Raw genomic sequence first — 17,285 nt, 5'->3', positions numbered from 1 at the left:
TCAGCGGCCATGGCTCACGGGCCCAGCCGCTCCGTGGCATGTGGGATCTACATGGACTGGGGCACGAACCCGTGTCCCCTGCATCGGCAGGCGGACTCTCAACCACTGCGCCACCAGGGAAGCCCTAGGCATAGATTTTTATGGTAGCTTTTTCAATAGCTTCATTTCTGGAGGTTTAACAAAATCAACTAGTGCTGACTACTACCCAGTCAACATCTACGATAATTCCTAGATTGAAGGTTCAGAGATAGTCATATTAGAAAATGTATATTGAAATAATACAATTTACAAGATGAAACACTTATCCATATTTTCTATGTTGATCAAACCTTAGATAAATAGGGTCATTGTAGTTGTCGATTTTTTTCTGCATGGTTATATGTTAGTTTCCTCAAAATATAAACTTCAAAGTTAATTTACAGGTTTAGCAGTGTTCATATTTAGGTTTTCTATAAAGATTATTTCCTTTACACTAGTTTGGTAACAACAATCTCTGAAGTTATTTAGCATATCATATTTGCTTTCCTGGGAGAGGAAATAGCTGATGTCAAATGTTACACTAGAATGATAATCTAAGATTTTTTTTAAGCACAATTTCCTTTGGGGGTATTATCAGATGAAAAGTGTTCAATGTTTTAAAATTAAATTGCTTCTCTTATTATTCCAAAGTTTATTCACTCAACCACAGATAATTTTAGGATACTTCACAATGTTCACTTTTTTTATTGTTAATGTAAAACATATTCATGTACGTAATTTGGAAAACATAAAAAAGAACTAAAAAAACCCCACCTCACTCCAAAAATGCCGTTACATTCATCACTGTATTTCTTATTTTTATTTTACATATGTCATGCTCTAAATATAAAACTTCATACTATTTGTTACTCAACATAAATAAACTGCATACATAAAATAATCAGCCCTTATCCGTGGCATTTAAATCGAAGTATGTTTAAAGCTTTCGACCCAATGAAAAAAAGGAAGTCTTCCACCTCTAAACCAAACTGGGAACTTCCAGTATAAGACACTCTTTTTATCTTTCTTCTGAAATGGACAACGATGATGCCTGCATTGAGAAGATTATGAGTTCCTTTCCAGATGCCTGAGGATCTGTTGTACATCGACCTGCATCTCTTAAGGAGTCTACCTATTGTGATCTAGGGATGAGATTTTTACGTATCTGGTCAATGGGAAGAAATGATCCTGATAACCAGGGTAATCACATAGTCTAAAATTTGAGGGTGGTTATTAGTGACTTTGCTGGATAAAGCCATATACTAACACTGTTCAGGTCAGACAGGGGCATCCTTAAGTAAGGTGTAAGAAAAGGAATTTTAGTGATGAATTCTGAAATTAATCTCAGCTGAAGCCGTTTTTGGTATACCAGGATGAGGAAACTGTAATTCACTGGTCAAATCCAGCCCAATGCTTTTGTATGTCTCCTCAGCTAAAAATGTTATGTATGCATTTAAATGGTTGAAAAAAAAAAAAAAACTAGACATTTGTTTTCTTTCTTCTCATACAAATACCTACACAATATCCTTGATTTTGATTCTTAAATTGCAAAGCCTAAAATATTTGCTATCTAGCCCTTTATAGAAAGTCTGTGTATGCTGGTATCTTCTAGTCCAATCATTCACATTGTTTAAGACTTTGCTTCTTATCCAAATCTCTGATTTGGTTTTTCTCATAGCTGAACTAAAATATGGACCTCTGTAAAAAAGAAAAAAATCCCTTTGGACTCCAGAAAATATAATTGCTCACACAATAGATGGATAAATACTGATTTACAAAATGAACATTTTATTCTATTAAATTCAGCTTCAACTGAGAATTATCACTGAAAACTATTTATGCTGAAAGATTACTTTGATATCATATTAATAAAACTCAAAACTTTAAAAATTTTCATAGAATACCTGAATCTCTAGAAACTTAGTGGATCACAAATTTCAGTTTAAGAAACACTATTCTAGTATATTCCAGCTGTACTGTAGGGTCTGGAAAAACATTCAAGTAAGTGTTTCTCTCCTAAAGGCAGGTTTTAAAATTATAAGTAAATGACCTAGCCATCTACTTACTTTGCTTTACTTTTTTTTCTAGTATTTTTTGCCCTTACTTCCTTTTCATAAATGTACTATAAAATGGTTTAAATACATGGTCAAATTTTTATAACAAGCCATAAAACTGTAATAAAAATATTCGATGTACTATTGCATAAAAAACACTTGGAAAAAAACCTGACATTATCCAATCAAGTTACTACTAATTTTGCTAAGTCTGGGATGTTGTAATATACTTTCAATTAAATTACCAAAATAAAACATCTTGTTTCTATCTCTTTCTTTAGACTGCTCATTCAGGCGTTTATTTTAATGGACTATTTTTTTTTAATTAGGCACTTTAACATTTTTATTTTTCAAAACCCATTCTAATCTTTAAGATTATATCTGCATTTCTCTGTTGACCTCATGCACTTTTCTTATGACCTTTTCGGTGATACATCATTTGAATCATAACTTTTAATAGAAAAAAATAAAACTGAATATCACAAGTGAACTATAATTTTTGTCAGGCATCATCTGAGAATGTTGGGGGTAAATTTTGCATTTATGAACAACTGAGCAACTTCTACATCTTTCCACAGGAAGTTCAGTAAAAAGACAATTATTTTTTTGTGGGTCACACATATTAAATTCAACCAATGAGTACAATTTACATTTAACAACAGCAAGACAGGAAAAAAACGAAGTTAGGCCTAAAGGAGAGCATAAATTTTTAGCTTTTCACATTTTATGTTCATATCCTTTCCTCATTCCATGTAGCTTAGAAAATTTATACTATCTTGGTTAATCACCTTCCTCCATGCAGTTTATAAACAAGTATTAAAGTAGGGATAAAGATTTGTGTATAAAAATAAACATATATAAGTTTAGTCCCTATTCACTCTGACTCCCAAGAACTCGAGTGATATTGTAAATTTCCATTAAAATAAAGCTGATTGGGTTGCAAATCCTCTAGTCCTGGGTTAGCTACCTAACATTCTGCCACCTAACATTCTGCCACCTCCTGGGAAGTGCTTTTGAAAGAGGAAAAACACAGAACAAATAAACTTCTCAGAGTAAGGCAAAGGGCTCTGAGATGAGGACACAAAGAAGTTAAATATAAAGAGAAAAATTACAATACCAAAACTCGTGAACAGATTTCTTTATGAAATCAGTCTGTTGAAACCAAAGTAAATTTTGGGAATTCAAAATTATCTGATCAATTTTGATAGTGCTGATTGTTGGTTGTGATCATTCAAGTCCCTAAACCTAGAATGACTTGATATCCAGCCAAGGTCCACAAAAACCTCATTGCCTGATAGATTAGGCCAAGGGTATTCAGCGGGAAAATTAGGCTATGATGTTTTCAAGATTTACAATTTGCTGCCAGAAATTCCATACAAGTTACAATTACTGCCAGAGTATGTTGTGTGATGTCAAGTGAAGATAACTTACCTGCCAGTCTGAGTAATTAGTGTCCCCTCTGCTCCCATTCCCAATTTACCAAATGCCTATTTTATTCAGGTAAATGGGAAGAGTTCCTTTTCCTTGTCATCTGTTAAATTACAAAAAATGTTTTCATTGGTACATAAGCTAGGAGAGAGATGTTAACACTGGCAGAATTTTGTGTTCAATTTATTTTCAGTCTAAGAATAATTTAATACAAGTAAAATCTTTCATACATGGCTATTCTAATAGATTGTTCAGTTTATATCACAGGTATTATGGGAATTTTGCAATCAACCTTACAAAAACATTTGTAAACCATAATGTGTGCTGTATATGTAAGACACTGTTGTGCTAAGTCAAGCTTCTAAGTAACTAGATGGAACTCTTCAAGGAATCAGAGGTGGTAGAATAATCAAACTTAAGTCTTGGAAGCAATACACACAACTTTTGTTGACCTGCTTTATGTCTATCTACTTTCTAAAATGTACCACTGTATTTTTACATGTTTGAGATTTTAAAAAATATTTTAACCAAAGGATTCAGTCTCAGGGTAAAATATATTTATTAAATCTAAATTGAGAATTTAAAAGAAAAGTAGTGATTTTATTTTATGTTTTACTGATTTAGGTACTGAAGTTTGGGTCTCACCATTAGATGATCATAAAGCCAAATGAATGCACATATTTCTTCAATTCATTACAACTTGCAGCAGACTTTCTCATCATACTTCACCCTTAATTTCTTCTTTAGAGAAGGAGAGCTGTCAGCCAAAATCAATTTACAAAGATGTATTTGATTTAAGAATGAATGTGTCATTCTATGTAAAGTATTTTGAATTTTCAACCAAGAAAGGGAAAAAAATTTCTACTTTTCACATCCGTAGATTTTAGAAGTACTGTTGTGAGATGGGGCAAACATTCCTTGCAATCTATTAGCTTATATAAAAAGTATTTTCTTTCCTTTTCTAAGTCTCTGAGGTGGATTGGAGAAGAGAAGTTGCTTGTTTGAATAAATAACAACTTAATAAACAACATAACCACTATAGTTAGGGTAATAATCTGACAAAGAGTAAATGCAATAGTTTAACATAAAAGACAGTAAATGATTGAAAAAATATAAAAAGTAGAGAAAGTTCAACTAAAAAAAGTGAGTAAGGTAAAAATTCTAATTTTTGCTTCAAGTTTCTTTATATCTAACATGATATAAGGTTTTTTTTTTTAGTCTCTTTTTGTATTCATCATTACTTTAGATTAAAAACCAAATTTCCTTACAGAGATACATTTTGACTTTGAATTAATTTTATCTGAAATGTAAAATTTCTCTAGATAACACCTGAAAAAAATCAATTTTTATATTACTGATGAGAAGTTCTTCCACTGTAGACTTAAGATTTCAAAGCCAGCTAGGTAAATGTCTCAGGAATTATTTTGATGAAACTGAAGAATCCAAGGTCTATTCCATTATAAGGCAAAGTAATAAACAGTTATGCCCAGTGCCCTCTAAATCAACAATTACTGCAGCATCATCTTCCTTATTCCATTTTCATTTAGCAGAAATCATACCATTTAAAATCAAACTGGTACATGCATCCATTCACTTCTCGTCCAATCAAAATTGAATTACCTGTCAACAGAGAAGTACACTGACAAGTGTGAAGCCATTTGACCATGTTATATTTTAATCTGCAGAGACAAAAATGACAAGCAATTTATTTACATAAAACTGTACAAAAGCAAATTAAATTATGTAAAGTATTTCATAAATAGTTGGACTGGACGAGTGTTTAATACATTTTGCCATGTTTAGCATAGTTGCGTGCATAGTGACTCATAATAAACGATGATAAATTGTTCTCTGCTTCACTATCAACATCCAAGTAGCAGAACAATAGTCAATGATTAACATTACAAACGGATCGTACCACACTGAATGCAAGTGCTTTAAAATGTAGGAAAACTTGTCTGAAAGTAAACCCTAGGTAGCTGAAAAAATGATGCCTTCCTCCAGATGTTATATATATACCTCTGCACAGGTCACAACTAACAAGCTTTACGATACTCATGATCATCTTCACTCTTTTTTTTTTCCTTAAGGACACATTGTATATTTACTACTGATACAATATACCTAAAACTACTGAGATCTTCAGATTTCTCATGCCTGTTTTAGGATAGCTGTTTGATTCTTTGATTCTTGGCAGTTTCTTCTGGTCTCTGTGTTTTATTTTCCTATAAGACAGCTTCCTAGGGTAGCCTTTCAGCCAGACATCTTCATTACCATCTTAGTTTTCTTCCCATAAAAATAATGCCTCCCTTGTTTTCTGAAACTCAGGCAGCAGGCCAGTCAGAAACCATAATGATATCTGGAGGTTCCGAATGAGCATTAGATTTTAGACTGAAGCTACAGACGTTGTAATACACATAAATTTATATAGTTACTCAATTTATAAATGTGTCCTAATGTATAATGCATGCAAAATTCACTTGAGCTTCTTGTGTACAGAAAACAAATATGGTTTATATACTGTACAACCAAAGTGAAACAGCAGTTAAAAGAAAAATAACAACAAAAAAAGAAAGAATACAAATTGTAAATCAATATTTTACCTTGCAAAATGGACTGACTTCATCCCTGATAATCTCTGTGTTACTATTACAATAAATGTTTTAGCCTTCTAGACAGAATTAAGCAGTCCATATAAATTTTGTTTTATGAATGAATGATATTTAAGACTGTTCCACTATCTGAGTTTGTCAGAAGGCAAATTTTTAATATATTATTTATTATTTTCAGAAAATAAACATGGATAAATATACAAGATCAAAAAAGGTGAGAATAGCCCATTTCCCCTCATTGTCCAAACCCAACAACCGTTTTGTTACCATAACAACAGGTATAAAAGGCACAGTTGCTTATTTTGCATTCACTCATTTATTATTTTTTTGTTTCTTTTTATTGATTTTTTTCAAAAGCACTCTATATATGGAGTGGCACCAAATTTAACCTATGCAAAATAAAAATCATACAAACACAAAATATATTTCTGTGTCATGCCAACTCATTATAATAATAAACATGTTATGATAGCTAATTCTACTAGAATTACTGCAAATACTTACAGTACACTGAATTTTATTCTTTCATACCCATTTTAGTTCTAAAGAGGCTCACAAGTTAAATGACAATGACATGGCTGTCTTGAATGTTGTGCAGACGTCATTGGGGAATGTGGATCCAATTAATCCAAAGAGCCCATATGACCCGTATTAGCTTTATAGACAACAGAAGGGTTTTAAGATAGAGTGAAATGAGCTATCTAATGTTTCAAGTGTCTCATGAAAGAAAGAAAAAAATGCATTAAAAAGTTTGCTGCACACATGTGTTATGCAATTGAATATTTCCTTTGTAACGTGCAAGAAAAAATATGTATACATTTCATAAGTATCTTTAGAAGTATTTTGTCTTAATAGGTACTTACAGATTATACAAGGCAGAACTGCTTCAATGCAGTTTCCTAACAAAGTACTAGAATTGTATCTTTCCATAATGTAAATAATAATCAAACATAAACATGTTCAATTATTGATATTTTAGTCCAATGTTTTTGTTTCTTCAATTACATACCTTCTTTCATCCTAACTATTACACATAAACTAACATCAAGATGAAAACTCCATTTAAGAAAGAGCATAAGGAAATGACCCCAAAAGAGTACCCCACCAAACAGAGAAGTGGTTTTCAAAGATAAGCATTTGATGACCTATAGTGAATTAACAACCTATATTCCAGGCTGCTTCATGTTGTAGTCTGAGAAATATTGCAAAGCATGAAACTATCCAGAGCTACATATTTTCTACATTTCACTACAGAGTCATCAAGGCTATGCCTTAACCAGGTTACAAACATTCAGTGATGAGACTGTTTGCTCTCTTCACCCGTTATCCCCTAGTTTGTCCCTGGATTGTCACTTTTTCTGAATGTCTCAGCTCAATTTCCAATTGTATTAAATTATCCTCTGTAGAGGAAGTGACTCAAAACCTGCATATTCTGTTTCTTTATATTACACTGAAAAAAACTGCATATTTTCTAACTTTGAGATGTGTATACCATGAGACATGTCACTGCCCAGAACTCATTTCTTTCTTGTTTACTCTGGTTTGGTTTTAGGAGATTATGTTAAATAACATTCAAATCACATTAGTGAGTAAGTCTTTTAGGGTGTCACCTTGTTTCAAAGTTATGAGCCTCAAAATGTGCCACATTGCACAGGATTGAAAATTAGTGCACTTTTGTTAACATGGAAGAGTGCACTGAACACGTAAAAATTGCACTTGGTCATTTGAAATGTGGATAAGACCAGCAAGCATAACCTGACTGTACAATAATTATAGTGAACTTAAAGACTATATGCTGACGGATCTTTCTTTCGCTACCTACCCACAAATATGATTTTAAAAAGTAAAATCTTCCCTGATAATATTTTTGAAACTAAACTTTAACCTCAACTAATTGTCTATTTTAATACCAAAAATATGTCTCATTGACTTTTCATTTTCTGAGCTTTCAAAGAAAATCCATTTTAAAAGAAAATGCACGCTTTCTGGGTATAGAGAAAATGTAAAATAAACTGGTGTTTGAGGGCTTCTGTGCGTGCCTGGGTTCAGTGACTTTTGTTACTTAATGGATTTCCACATCAAGACCAAATCTACTTCATGATTTCCCTGATCTGCCGCATGATCTTCGGCCTGTTAATGACATAATTGTTCCAGTTGGTTGATAATAGTGGTGCTGTTCTGAAAAAAATATATATAATTTTTTACAACTTATAACTAGTGTAACTGATACATGTGGTCAAGATTATGTAGATACTAAGAATATTCAATACAGGTATGGGATTGAAATTGATGCTTCTGACTTGAGAAAAACAACATATGCCAATTTGGGACTGCAATCTCCAACCAGGTATTGTTTAGGTTTCAGCCTTTTTTACAATATTAAAGCTGTGATCCTCCCCCAAATGCTGCTTCTGGAGTTCCCCTCTGTAAGGACTATACCTTTAGAAGGACTTTTATCATTTTTGAGGGATTGCCTTCTATGGTGATTAATCATTTCTGATCACACGTCTGAAATATATTTCACCTGATCTGCTTTCTTTTGACCAACCGGATGACATTCGAACTAAATCAAAGTGACTAAAATCATACTTCAGCTTAGGGATAATGAGAGTGTGCTGTGTTCTGCTAATCAGGCTTGTTACCATGAAGGAAACTTGTAACCATCTTTTTTGTTTGTTTGTTTGTTTGTTTTCTGGAGGGGGGTAGGGAAGAGAGAGAGCCAGTGTTGGGAATCAGTGAGGGGGTTAGACATGCAAGTAACAAGGATGGTTTCTACATTGTATATTACAATCAGGCTAAACAGTATCATTCACTAAAGGCCCGATCTGGAGGCAGAAGTGGCAGGCAAAGCTTTGTCTCTTTGGTAGCCCCCTCTTTTTGATTACAAGGTTTTGTTTTGTAAGGTTTTTCACCCCTTATCCTCCTTCTCATACATGAAAAAAACTTTGCTTCTTTATAGCCTACAGGTAAACTTCTCTTCTAGTGAGAGTATTGACAGGAGATGGCTTGTATTCCCCCGTTTTTGTAAGGGGAATATCCTCAGTGTTGGCTTCCTCATTTTTGCTGAAACTAGCTGCACTGAAGGTCTCATAGGATGAGGTCAACTTTTTGTTCAGGAGGTTTCTGTTGCGGTCGCCCATGATGGCGGCTTCGCCATTGGCCAGCTTTTCCTGGCTTCCTCGTTCATCAACAGGCATGAAAGTAGATAGTTTGGGCTGGCTCTTCTTCCTCTCCGGAGAAGTGCGGACGGGCATCCAGCAGGAGTCTGAGTGGCCATACTCATCACACTCACGGGTACACTTCCCAGTTAGGGCTACATCTGGAAGAGGTCTTGAATCTGAAATTCAAGGAGACGGAGCCATTAAAGTTGGCCATTTCTCAATAGGTTTTCCTGACCTATATAAAATTGGAGGGGATATATATATATATATATATTACATTTATATAATATATATTACATATCTATATTTCCTTTACCATATTATTTCCCTTTTTTCAACACCCTGCTGTTCATCATCTCATAGAACAATTTTTATTTCATATCCAATAAAGATAAGGTTTTGCAAAAACATCAAATGTTATAGAAAGAGAGGAATGGACAAACTGATAAATTTAAGTGTGTAGAACAGACAGGTATATATGCATGTGTTACAGGACAGGTACATGTGCATATTCTCAAGTAGAAATAAAGTACACATGTATATTTTTATGGGTACAAATTTTTCCACATGCATAAGGAAAGTTATTGAATCCAAAAAGATAATTTTCTGTATTTATAAATTATCCCAGAAATCGTGTACTTTTGCCAATTGGATTCCTTCCTGCTTCTACATTATTCATAGAATGCAAATATGCAAAACCTTATAGTAAAAATACATTATAAAACATCAGGGTGACTCAGAAGTAGAACCTAAATTGACAGCACATTATGTGGTTAAAAAGTAAAAAAGCAAAGTACTAGTGGGTTCCAAGTGTGAGCACACTAGCAGTATCACCACCTACCCCACTCTAGCCCACACGCTCCTGCCTCCCACCTTGTTAATGACCTAATGTGTGCTGTAGTATAGTCCATTGAGTGTTCACATAGAAATACATCTGCCAGTGTGTTTGCTGAATGGAAATATATGAAATGCAATGTATTGGGTAAATCGAGTCAAAACGTCTACAATTTTGATGAAATGGCTTGTATTCTTAATTAATGGTGTTGCCTAATGGAGTGGGAAATATCTGTCTTCTATTTCTATAAAGCTAAGTTATATCATTATATGTGTCTGTCTTTGGAGAACAGTTATATATTTTCTTACTATTAAAAATATTTTTTTAACAAATTTTGTTTTGGTTTGAAAAAGAGAGTGAGAGAGAGAGAAAAACCTGCTTCACCTCAACAGATTCTAAGAAAACTACCTCTAGGGTTTTATTTAATATATTTTACAGTTTCTTTTATTGCCAAAAAAAAGAACATAATATGACTAACATGACTATGCTCCAATTTATATCATTCAGTACCATTTTATTACAAGGCTTGGGACTTAAAAGACTGACAAATTTAACCTCTGCAAATATATTCACAACAAATGAAATCAGTGAGATTTGCATATGCATCCTGGATAGACTTGGTTTAAAATAGAATAGGGGGTTATTTAAATTATATCCAATATATTTAAACCCTCTGCTTTTGCCTCCACGCAACATCCCCTGTAGTTTGTAATGATATTCCTATTTGATTATCATTTGTATAAGGATATTTTTAGAATTTTTATCCTGCCAAAACTCCTAAATCAAGGCAGTCCAATACTACATGTCATTTTTTTCCTACAGTGATGGGTGGATAACCGAAATATTGACATTTGTCAGCTCATTGATTTTTGAACCACTGTGACCTGAGATTTTTATGCTGTGTGCTCAGAGTTCAGCAAGGAAATCCCATTATTCTTCATAGGAAATCTAGAATTACTTTTCTCTTTTCCAAAGGTAAGTTGCAAAGATAATTATTTATTGTAGTTGCAAATGCTACTATTTGACTTTTAAGTGAGCAGATCCTATTAATTTTATCATCAAAAAATAAAGCACTTTTCTACTTATCTTTTTGTGCTAAATTCCCTCTGTCTCTCAAACACAAATTTTAGATGCATTTTAAAAATCAAACTATTGACAAATTTTGTGAATGGTTTTTTTAATCTGGTCAGTTTAAATGAGCAAATTGAGTTCTTTGGGAATATTTCTTGTCTTGGGATACTTTGCTTATTTGAAGCTGACCTAAATTCTTTGAACAGACCAAAAAAAAAAAAAAAAGAAAGAAAGAAAGAAAACCTTATAAAAATGCAAAGTGTGAGATCAGATCTACTTTTTACTCTAAACATTCCTTTTTTTGTCACTGCTTAAATAAATTCAAGCTTTTCTTTTTTTCTTATGCCTACCAAGGACACAAGACAATAATCAGAAATTTTGCTACTGAAATAGGAAAAATCTCTACAAATGTGGTTGTCATTCCCTGCAGAACTGACCCAGAATAGTCTCCAATCATCTCTCTATATTTACTTAAGTCTCACGAAATGTGACAGTTTACTTACACAATGACTTACACAGGTCGCTGCTCTTTGGGGATTAATTTGTGTTTCCTGTTTGAAATTCATAGCACCTTGTTTTTCGTTTGTTTGAGATGCATTTAGGGATAGCTCATAGAGCTACCTTAATACTTTAACATCTCTTCCCACCTGTTATACTTAACTTGTGCACCTTGAACTCCCTGTAGCTCATAAAAAAATTATATTCATTTAGATTGACTCAATTTCCAGTCAACTAGGAGTGAGATACTCTTCAATTCATTCCCTCAGCCTTTACTTCATAGTCTGGGTTATAAGCATGACTTTTAATAAGGATCTCCTGTCACTTCCAAAGTCAAAGACTTGATTGGGGACCACAGTGGAAGTTGACAAGACTAATTGGTTGAGACATGTTGCAGTGTTTATCATCAAATTTAGAAAATAATCAAGAAAGGCTATAAGAGATTCATCACAAGCAATCAAAACTTCCAATCTTGATGACTCAAATGAATCCTCAAAAAATGCTAATGATCAACGAACACAATTTATATTATGATGCAATCTATTAAAGGAAGGCATGAGTGGAATAGTATTTTTCTGTGTTTCTGTATTTTCTTATTTTAATTATTCAAGTAGATATTATATATATATGTTTTTTAAAAGACAAAAGTTATATGGGGTCTTACAGAATCATCAAATGCACTTTTTTCTCTTTTTTATAAAAGATATACTCTTAAAATGTCCTATTTGTTGTGGAATTACAGAGGCAGATCTTCCATAAATAGTAATCCTTCTTAGTCTTTCAGTCTTCCACTGAAGAAGGTGTTTTGTGATATCTAAGAACATTATTTCACGCTTTAGTTTAGTACTCTTCCCTTTCATTTTGACCTGAGTGGAAATGGAAAATAGTTAATCAGAACTCTGTTTACTTGGTACTGAGTAAATCAATTAAAAAAGTAAAATGTTCTGTATCAAAATATAATGGTATTCTTTATCAGCATTTTCCATAACCAACTCAGTTCCTTAGAGGTTCCCCCCTACACACGCACTCAGTCATATCAAATCTTGAAAGGACTGGAAGTAGAAATCATATTCATTAGCTCTTGTTGTTGCTTTAGCATCATTTGCAGAGTTCTCCATTTTTACCTAGCTATGCTATTTACTAGAAACGTTACATAACTTTAGAAAGTTAAAGTCCTTTCTTAGACATAAAGTTAATTTCCCTCTCAAAAGTAGATAGTTTTCAGCCATCATAATATCAAACAATGTACAACACATAAAATACTTCCCCACATTTCATCTCTTTTACTTATCACCTCAACCCAACAACAAGGAGGATGGAAACAGTGAGGGGTCCAGACTACGGAAGAGCTGAGGCCAAAGAACAAGTGTTTTGACTTTCACTTTAGTGTTTTCCATAACACCATATTGCTTCTTCTTAAAATGTAACAACAAAGTTATTTAGAGGTCAATTACTGCTACCCACAGCCATAAGAAAAAGCTAGAGTCCCCAAAGAAAGAGAAAAAAAACATATCTGACGAGCACAGGAAATAGATGCCACAAAGACACAAATTTTACTACTTAATGAAAAAAATAATAATTCAACCTTTTTAAAACTATACATTTCCTAAAGTGGAGGTAATTATAACTAATTTAAGAAGTCAAGTTCTTTCTCTGAAAAGAAATGTATTTGCTCTTAAGAGGCAGGGAAATGAGTGGGTGGTGAGAAGATACTGCTGCAATGACCTCAGCAAGTAGCAACAGACAATACGTAGCATCATTAGAAATAAAAAGGAAAGCCCAGATTTATGGAGGCATTTGATGTTTCAGGAAGCTGTCCTATACAATTCAGAAGCCTTTAGAAGTATTATTATAGGAGAGCACTGGAATTGTTAAGACTCTTAAAGACAGCTCTGCCCCAGTAAAGATTTTGATGGACTCAGTTATGCATTCTACCAGAATCCTGGTCACCCATTCCTATTCCAGACCCTTGGCTTGGGGCTGAAGATAAAAGGATTATTTCCATTTCCTAAAAGAAGCATGAAAATGTTGCATTTAGTTTTTAAATATTTCCAGAGTTTTTCTTTGTTTTGTTTTGCTTTAAGCTCAGATACTTAAAGCTATATGCATCAATTGCTTATTTGTTTAATATACAAATAATTCTCTGACCGTATGAAATAAATGGATTGCTAATCAATGTGTAGACTCCGAGACAGTCACATCCTTCCTGTGCACTTAGCACATTCTTAACATTATTTGACAAAATTTTGCAAATAAAAAATTGTGCTATTCTCTTCTTTTGAGGAGAAAAATCACACACAGGCACCTTTTCCCTTATTCCTTTTTAAAGTACTTATTTCTCTCTTTATATGTCTTGACTTCCAGTTATCCAAAGATTTCTTTTTCTAGAGACACACCTAATTCTGGTGGAATTTGGTGGACTACAAACAACTTTTACAAAAGGATGAACAACAAATAAAGGCAGATAAATCTGTTGATTTTCCAACAAATAATTTAACATTACCTTTATTTTCTTTAGTCCAAATGAAAATATCATTTTTATTCTAATGATTCAGTCAAATGCTTTATTTTATAATAGCTGTCAGAAAATGATTTACTTTTGCCTTACATAATAAATCTGAGAACAAATAATTACATAAATGTTTTACTGGAACATTATTATTATAGGCAATAAAATTTAGGTGTGAGGGGGCGAGATCCAAAAATTGACTACTGAGTCAGACTTGGCTTTTTTATATAAATGGCCTAAAGATCCCCGCCTTTGATCTATTTGGGGAATTTGGGAAAGTTAAAGATAAGCACATAACAGATCATGAAGAAGATGGAAATCACTGACTCAGATAAGCAGTAAGTGATCCTCCAAATATCCCAACACTTTCTGGAAGAAGGGGAAATTTATAGTTTTGCAAGTAAGTGTTATCCAGTGTTACTACAAGGGGGTTAAGATTTCTACATTGTATTCTAATTTATCATGAAATCACTTGATTCAACTGAATTAAAAGAGAATACAGATCGCTTATCCAACCAACCCTTACTTCACTCTCAATTATACCTCTCCTGAGTGCTTCTCTCAAGACAGAGAGGAACTTGTGAAAAGAACGGGAGATTAGGTGTCCCAGCAGTGCTGGGTGTGATTCTGATCCCATTACGTATAAATTGTGTGACTTTGGATATAATTTCTTTGAGCCTCAAGTTCCTCATATGTGAAGTAATAATACCTACTTCCCATGTATTATGGGGATAAATGAGTTAATGTATATAAAGTTTATATCATGGTGTCTGGTGCCTTGTAGATTTTAGGTAAATAGTAGGTCACAGCCCCTGGAGAGATTTAAAGAAGTATAGTTTTTTTTTTCCTCTCTGCCATCCTCCCTGAATGAATGGGTATTAAGGGAATAGGCTCCAGAACCAGGATCCCTGAACTCAAATCTTAACTTTGTCACTTAATAAGTATGTAACTTTAAACAAGTTACTTGATTCATTTAAATTTCATAATCTTTATAAAGAGCATAAGAATGAATTAACTTCTTAGGATTATTGTGAAGATTTAATGTGTTAATAAAGGTAAAGTATTTGTAATAATTCTTGACACACAGTGGGCCCTCAGTAAATATTAGAAACTTCAGGTGCACAATCCCTTATCTGCAACTCAGTCCTCAAAATAGCTTTGAAAACCAAAAGCTTTTTTTCCCATAAATTTACAACAAACCTGACTTTCAGTACAAGGTTATTTTTCATCTTTATTTATCTCACATAGTGTGAATATTTATATGTTTTCCGGGAGAAACAGTGTTTAATTAAGGACACTGTCTCAGACTCTTTGATCTTTAAAATTATATACATGCATGATATTACCTTTTCTAATATATGAAAGATTTAATTTTTAAGATTTATTTGTTTCCAAGGGTTTCAGATAACTTACTGTGGACCTAGTAACAATCATCAGTCAAGAGGGCATGTATTTGGAGTTTCTTTTCCAATAGTACTCATGGATTTATGCTGATAGAGTCTGCAGTATGCCAGAGCTACCACCTACTTAGGAAAATACAGTGGTCACTGGTTGCTCTATATCAGATGTTCCCCTTAACACTTCTTTATTAAGATTTTGGCAGTGAAGATTTATTCAGAATGTGTCATTATAGTTGCTCAAAACTGAAGGGCAAATGCTCTATTAGTTGCAGTTATCTTTACAACCTAAACAGATCAACCTCACAATTAATCGTTTTCATTTGAAAGAGACTTGCCCCTAAGATGTTGGGTTGCTATCTTGCTTTGCCTGCATGGGCCACAACATAAAAAAAAAAGAGCTCCATTTTAATGACATGTTAAAAATTAGCAATAAGCTAAGACTAAGAGGTTGAAAATCAAGAAAAGACAACAAAAAGCGGTTGTACATGCGGTACACCCTTCAGAGATCAAAAACAATGAGACATAAAAGCCATCTAGCATACAAACTATGCAGACTTTATGATGTATGTACGTGCTTGTTTTAAGTTGCAAAATAAGGCCAGACGTTCCTCTCATCTTCCTATACACAGCCCTTTGGAGTGTGACATCACTGCCCCTACTGTCGAGATTCTATTTCCACAGCCCTTGAAGCTGGGCTAGCTTTGACAACTGGAGTGATACTGTGCAATTTCCAGGAGAGGTCTCAAGAGTCCTAGCAGCTTCTGCTTTTGCCCTTGGAAGACTGCCATCTCCATTCTGACAGAAAGCGTGATCTAGCCTCTTTGAAGATGAAACATTTTTTGAGAGACAGACTAAGTCTCAGTTGGCCCAGTGGAGCCTATCCCCAGCGAAGCCCCCAAGTGAATGCAGCCACATGAGTGATCCAGGCAAAACTTGCAAAAGAAGCAATAGTCAATCCACAGAAGTATAAAAGTAATCAATCTTTGTTGTTTGAAGCTTATAAGTTATACTTGTTTGTTTGATTTTGTTTCTTTAGGGGGTGGGGAGAGTTCCTTGAGGCAGCAATAAGTCACTGAGATCATGATCATGGACATACTATATTATCTGCAGTAAATCAAAAAACACCCTGAGATGTGGCAACAATATATTCTACTTCTTTTATGTCTTCTTATCATGGGCAACAAACTGACCAATATTATGGAAAGCATAAACATTTTCAGGGCTGTAAGCACATTTAATCAGTAGTTCAAGCAGAGGTCTCCCATAGAAAGCTCTGGAAATTTTGGTCCTATAATTACAGGATTTCACTGCATTTTTCGCCTAACAGTGCTCTAGTTCAGGCTGACATGGCAAGACAATATTAAAATGTTTAAACAGGTTTGAAAGCATCAGCAACTTTTCTCTGTACCTTAGGCTAAACTCAGTTAAACAGCAATTGAATGTATCTCAAGAAGCATTTACTGCCCTGAGGCTTAGACCACTGTCATTCTGAATGTGGTATTAGCGTATACAGTGGAGACTGCAAGCCAAGTCTCAAGCAGTCCTGCTGAATCAACTCAAACATGATTCTACTGGTTGGTACATGAAAACTGCACTACAGCAGAAAAATGTATGGTGGCTGCTGGAGAGTGATCTATTTATGCACATCAGAGCTGGGGCTTCACTTTGATTTCCCTATTCACGAATGCAAAATTAGAGG

At 33.8% G+C, this 17,285-nt stretch overlaps 1 protein-coding gene across 2 annotated transcripts in view; it reads right to left on the bottom strand.

Annotated features, from left to right (window-relative positions):
* Nucleotides 1-9,072: 9,072 nt before the first annotated feature.
* The window catches only part of PCDH7 (protocadherin 7), a gene marked incomplete at its 3' end in the record, with an annotated part of 405,888 nt that continues 397,675 nt past the window's right edge, over nt 9,073-17,285 (bottom strand). For both annotated transcript variants that reach the window (XM_082838601.1, XM_082838602.1), the window contains exon 3: nt 9,073-9,449. In XM_082838601.1, coding sequence (XP_082694727.1) covers nt 9,073-9,449 — 377 coding nt within the window. The remainder of the gene's footprint in view (nt 9,450-17,285) is intronic.

The sequence above is a fragment of the Leucopleurus acutus genome (assembly GCF_964270905.1).
Source record: "Leucopleurus acutus genome assembly, chromosome: 4".
In the NCBI taxonomy this organism is placed as follows: Eukaryota; Metazoa; Chordata; class Mammalia; order Artiodactyla; family Delphinidae; genus Leucopleurus; species Leucopleurus acutus.
The sequence above is the reverse complement of the archived record's forward strand: the minus strand, read 5'-3'. Positions and strand labels throughout refer to the sequence as shown.